Source organism: Schistocerca cancellata, chromosome 9 (genome assembly GCF_023864275.1).
Source record: "Schistocerca cancellata isolate TAMUIC-IGC-003103 chromosome 9, iqSchCanc2.1, whole genome shotgun sequence".
NCBI lineage: Eukaryota > Metazoa > Arthropoda > Insecta > Orthoptera > Acrididae > Schistocerca > Schistocerca cancellata.
In genome coordinates, this window is record NC_064634.1 from 183,885,100 (window position 1) to 183,891,463 (window position 6,364).

The 6,364-nt window shown below is 34.3% G+C and overlaps 1 protein-coding gene across 1 annotated transcript in view; it reads right to left on the bottom strand.

Moving 5' to 3' along the window:
- The window catches only part of LOC126100891 (retinol-binding protein pinta-like), a 341,960-nt gene extending 337,854 nt beyond the window's left edge, over positions 1-4,106 (bottom strand). The window contains exon 1 of the mRNA XM_049911558.1: positions 3,000-4,106. Coding sequence (XP_049767515.1) covers positions 3,000-3,015 — 16 coding nt within the window. The 5' untranslated portion in view covers positions 3,016-4,106. The remainder of the gene's footprint in view (positions 1-2,999) is intronic.
- Positions 4,107-6,364: the final 2,258 nt, after the last annotated feature.

The window sequence follows — 6,364 nt, forward strand, 5'->3', positions numbered from 1 at the left end:
ACAAAAAATTCTAATAGTAACTACCAACAGTACAAGCTTTTTACAGAATGTAATTTAATAGTACGAAATAAAAGTCAGTCAATCATCTATCCTGCCGTCCTTTAGGTCATCATCTTGCTCTCTTCTCATCTCTTTGGTTCTGGCAAAGAGTTTTCATGGTTCATCTACCATCATCCATTCATCTACCTTCATGACCCTGCAAGTTCCATTTCATCTGCGTAACAATCATAATTACTTAACTTCGGTGTTCTGTTCCCTTATTAATTTTCCACTCTCTCACAGTGGTTTCCAATGTGTATCCATTTCTCAATGAGCAGCCAACATTGTTTGAATGGTTTTTGCATTAAAAATACATGTCTCACTGTCATTAGTCAAAACAGGTAACATACCAAAAAAAAATGGTGTTCCTCATAATTGTCCAGTTTTCAATGTCAAAAATTGGCGGTATTCATACAGCCTCATAGGGACGATGCAGAAGTTATGTACATAAATTTGCAGCAATGACAGGCAGCCTACAGTGGTATAGAGTCATGATGATGTATCTATAAAATTCATGTTTTGAGATGAAGACAAAAGAAATTTTGCAACACTAGAAATACTGTCACTGCTACCACAAAATTCACGCTGTGATAATCATAATACTTCATACTTTCAGTCATTCAACAATTTCCCATATTTAAATTAAGACTGTGGTAAAGCAGATATGTCGAAATGGCCAGTTTTGTAGATGTGTCATTATGGCTCTAAACCACCACAACCTAAGTGGTAGCAAGTGAAAGATCTGCACAGTAATCAGACAGGTCTACAGTTTTCAGGGGTTACTTATTTTATAGACAAACGTGGAATCATAACATAAACAGCAAAAAAATTGACTACCATATTGAATGGCTTGATGGGTGTGGACTTTCCCTGTTTAGTAACAAGAAGACAAGAAAAGATGCTCTTTGAGTCTAAAGGAGGCGCCCAGGCTTAACAAAATTTGGATAAGTAGCAGCAAGTTTTCAAATGGTGACAAGATAGCAGTTAAATGCTTGGTAGTGCCAAAAATATTTTTCAGAAAAGGAGCAAGAGAAATTAATTAACTATAGGAACTCAATGAATACACTTTTGAACAACTGCAGAAATATCAAGATCTACAGTCATTAAAACCTGAAATAACAAAAGTATCACCTCCCTTTTAAAAAGGAAGAAGTGGAATACTGACATATTGAAATGAAGTTTATAATTATGAGTTTTCTAACTTCTATTCACCAGGACAGGGATCAGATTGTTTAAAATCACACAAATATGTGCACAAACATATCTTCATCTTTGTTCTGATGAAAAATAGAAGCTTGAAGGCAAAATACTGGTGTTTTCCGTGTGCAGTTGTGAAATATAATAGACTCACTTTATGTATTTATTTAGAAATTTTTCCTTGTAAGAGATAAATGGAACGAATAAGATGAAGGTAAGTGTTTGGATGATATTAGTGCTAAATAAATTTTGCACTAAATCTTTCCCTGTATTAGCTTTTGATTAAATCATTTTACCCATTTTGTAAGGAATGTTATGCATAGCTGTGCAGTTGACCTTTTTTGCAGCAGGACAGTCTGTAGTGAAGGATGAAGTAGATTGCTTGCTGTGAGGGGAAACCACGTGGAGAGAGCTGTCAGTGCATCAGACCATTCAAATAAGTGGGTCACAGGGCTGTCTCAAGATTGCAGTGTCACTACTGTTAGGCAGCCTCTACCACTGACAGGTGTACAAAATTGGGTCACTCTGTCCTCTTGTCAGTGAAACTTCCTTTTTTTTCATATTTGCCCATTTCATTATCAAATATTAAACAAAAATGTATTGCTGTTATTATTTATAGATGTGTATTATTACTTCCTGACCAAAAAATTAAGTTGTATTTTTATGTCCCTTATGACCTAATGTGCTAAGAGTTTTATTTAATGAGTGATAAACCATTCAAAAACAGAAATTTTTTAATTTTGTTGTTTAAAAAGACTGACATATCTTACAGGACAGAGTGATTATTCTATGGCAATACAATTAACTTACTGATTCCATTCTTTCATCATTTATTGTGTTCCACAAATCACATACTGATAGATTTCTTTCAGGATGTGGGATTAACAAAAGAGAAGCAACTGTTAGAAAATAAATCCAAGCACTGTGTTACAAATACACTACCACTGTTTACTGCTACACATTATTTCTGCCTTCACTGTCTAAATTTAACACAGTAAGATTAGCAGAAAAGCTGCTACCAGTGCTTCGAGATAAGCTGCTGCTATCTCATGTATACTTAATAACTGCTCTTTCCCTATTACATCATGGTTAACATTTGTATGACTTCACAGTTAGTGAACAAATAATGACAGCCATTTACATTGGTGACAGCAGAAACATGATAGCAAATAACATCGTTATTTGTCATGAAACTAACAACAATCATCAATCATCATACCTATATAATAAAATAACTTATTGAGTGGTTAATAACAAGTGCACTTCTAAATTTTTTAAGTTGTTTACACACCTAATTTTTCTGTCCCTTTATAGACCGGTTCCATATATTTCTTGATAGCTCAATGCTAGACGTTTTATTCATATTTATTTTTGCTGCTAACTGAGATTTTATGTCACAAATATTTCATTTGGATGGAAATATCTAACAAGTGTTGTAATGCAAAACCTCACTGTACATGAGTAAAAATTCACAGTTTTGTGCACTTGAATATAAATTATAAACAGCTTAAATTGTTCCTTTCATTACATGAAGGAGCAAAATAATACAAGGAGAAGGGGAAATGATAATAAATATATTTTTACACTCATTCTTAAAAACTTTCATACTATATTTAACATAACATTTTTTCTTATATTGAGTGCCAGTGAAAGAATGATGAGGGCACATTGTGGCATTTAAACTCAAGAGGTTGTGTTGTGTACTGGCATCTTCAATTTCAACTATCATATTGTTACAAGTAAAGGAATGTTGTATTGTTTACCTGCTGTGCCGGTCATGGTGACTGAGATATCTTGCTGATACACAGAAAATATATTCCCTTTGTCACTGAGCTAAAATGCACATTTTCAAAACCAAGTGTTAATCAGATACAGTTCCTTATGCAGCGTATACAGGAAGCACTTCACCAGCTGCACCAAAACATTCTGAACTGTCTGCCCTGACTTTACAAACTGACAGCTACTGAGCTCCTCGGATGCCAGGCGTTCTTGCTTGTGCAACACTGCCCACTGCTGTCCTTCTATGTTATACAACTCCAGCTTTCCAGCGCCCCCTCCACATAGAGTGCCAAACCCCCTTGCCCAGTGCAGGCTACAATACACCTGTCTCTTCTTTCTCCAGTTCCCCCTACCTGTGCTTTCTGCTGCTGCTACTCAACTGGACCTCATTTCTCCCCACTCCTCTTCCTGAGCCACTGCTGGTCATCTGGCAGGTGGGCTGGGGAAAGCAGGAAGGGGGAAAGAAAGGGAAGCGGGGACCTGACATAGCACTACATGTTCATGAACTAAGACTAATACATAAAATTGGCCATATTACTTAACGAGGAATTAGCATATTATCACACTGGTTTTTCAATCAATAAATCAGTGTTAGTGTATTAATAGCTTTAGAACATACTCCCTTTCCATTTTATTTCATTTTTATTTGGCCTAGGAATAATTTTTGCAGTGGTGATAAGTCAGTTCAAAGGTAATATACATAAAAAAATTGAGTTAAATTTTATATTAAATGCAGTATCAGACATTTGTTAATAGAAGTAAATGTCCATAGAAAAATATCAAATACACTGGTACAAAAATGAAAAAGACAGTTGTGCAATCATCTGACCTACAACATTTGAGTAGTATGGGAAATTCTGGTGGTGTAAATACTTTAAGAACAAAGCAGACCACTGACCAAATAGCAGAAGTGCAGAGTTGCTGACAGGCACACGCAAAAACACAGGAGCTTTACTTTTTGTTTTTTATTTTATTCTATTTTGGTTTACTAAAAATCATATTATATATAAAGATTGCAGCTACACGATTGTATACAGAACATAAAGTAAGCACTGAGAAAATATCTGAAGTTCAATGAAAACCTACAATTTTGTAACACCTGTAGTGATGTACACAAAATTATTTCAGTTAAATCATAAATTTCTTGGAGAGCTGGCTGGCTATGTATGTCACAATGTGACTGCATACTTTTATTGCTGTATGTTGAATGAATAAACATAGTTTTCTGTCATAACTTATAATTTGTGATTTGGTTTTACTCATAATTTCATGGGACTCATGATATACATTTTTTGTATAGAGTTTTGGTACCATCACATGTTATATAACTTCCAACTTAATGTTTTTGACAGGAGAGTACTTGGACAGACAGTTGCCAGCAGCATTCAGTTCAGTCCAACCAAAAGTATTCCATACCATTGCAGGTACTCCATACCAGTGATTTCCAATGTTTCTGCTTGTTCTTGTTTTAGTGAATTCTTCTGACAGACAGAACTACAAAGCAAAAATGCAGTTGAAACAATGATTAAGAAACTGAAACACAGAACTTGGACCAAAATATAAGAATCTCGAGGAATAACAAGGATGAACTTTTGATATAAGTACAGTAAAATTAAAGGGAACATGGAATATCAGTAGCTGTGTTGTCATTTACTGAATGTCAATTAGAAATCACTGAAATTTAACAGAGCTTGTAGTTATTACATGTTAATATCGTAGGATCTGTAAAAATGAGAAGTGGCTTACATGAAACTCTCAGCATCCAAAAGTTCAGGGATATTGTGTTGAACAAGTCTTTGATTACAATGTAACTGCAGTTGATCTGCAAGCACACAAGCTATAAGTACTGACATTTCTCAAACTATCAACAAGACTTGTCTTAACTTTAATCAAGTACTTAGAAGAAGGGGTAGTCAAAACTTTGTCTTTGTGGAGACTTTAATATTATTTCCTGTCTGATCATACCTATTAGGGCAATTCAGTGTCATGATTGTCTAGCTTTGAATTACTTCCCAATGTAAAAGCCCTAATATGGATGAAGGACATAGTGCATACAAAAAGTTATTAGACCAAAAAATACCCTCACTGATTAGATGTAAGAGCAATAACAAATGTTTTATCTAGCAATGACGGTCAAATACTGGCAATAAAACACACCAGATTGTTAGATTCAGTTTCTAAAAGTAGTGTCTAGTGAATATCTTGGTCATAAAGTTTAGAGAAAACTCCTCAGAGAAGTACTGGAAAGTGATTTACAGAGATTAAGTTAGTGTCAAACTGAATTATTTCTTAAACATATTGCTTCAGCATTTAGAATCCTGTTTTCCTCTGTAACAAATGAGGGTAAAATTAAATATAAGTAGGGAGAATGGATGGATAAAACATATGATTTAAACTATTTTGTAACAACTAGACTGTACCACAATATTGTTCTGTTCTTTATCAGAATGGCTAAAATATATGTAATTTACATAGAAATAAAACACTGAAATACCAAAGCAAGAACTATGTGTCATTATTACACAACCAAAAGTTCATAAATAATCAAATTAAGCTGTATTAGTTTTACTCCAACACTCACTGTTGTAACCACCAGCAGGAATTAGTGTCAGAAATTTAGTTCCAATGAAATTACAAAAATTATGTTGTGAAAGCAGTAATTCTTCTTACTTTCACTTTTTTTAAAAAAAGTGTATTGAAAGTTTGTATTCACATTATGGGATCCTCGTTCACCTATATTTGTAACTGCTGCATAGCACAAGGCATATTTACTGAGGCTCTTCAGTATATAAACCTACACATTCCCATAAAAAATGCAGGCAAGCAAATAACCTTTGATTTCAGACTCACCTGCCTCTTCTCAGACTTCTTACAATGTTTTGAGAAAGTGGTGTACAATAGAACACAGACTCATTTTTCATAGCACAGCACATTAACTGCCTTTCAGTTTGGCTTTTGCAAAGGATTCTCTGAAAAGTATAGTCTCACAATGTATGGCTCAGATCTCTGCATCCTTTTTAATACTTCTGTTATCTTCTTGAATTCTAATATATTGTCAATTAGGGGAAGGTGGAGTAAAATGGCCACTCTAAGTGAAATTGAATCTTCATTAAACCATGGCTATTAACAGAAGTATGTGCCACATTCTGTAAGCAAAGGAATCAACAATTAACTATGGGTTACTATTCATCTAACTCATTCTCAGTTTATCCATTCAGAAACAAAATTAAGTCATATGCAAAATTCATGTTGTCATCATCCTCATCACATCCAGTGCACAGTTCACAAGCCCCGCATTTACAGCTCTGACATCTTATCCATCCTTAATTTTTTTTAGATCTAGAAAACA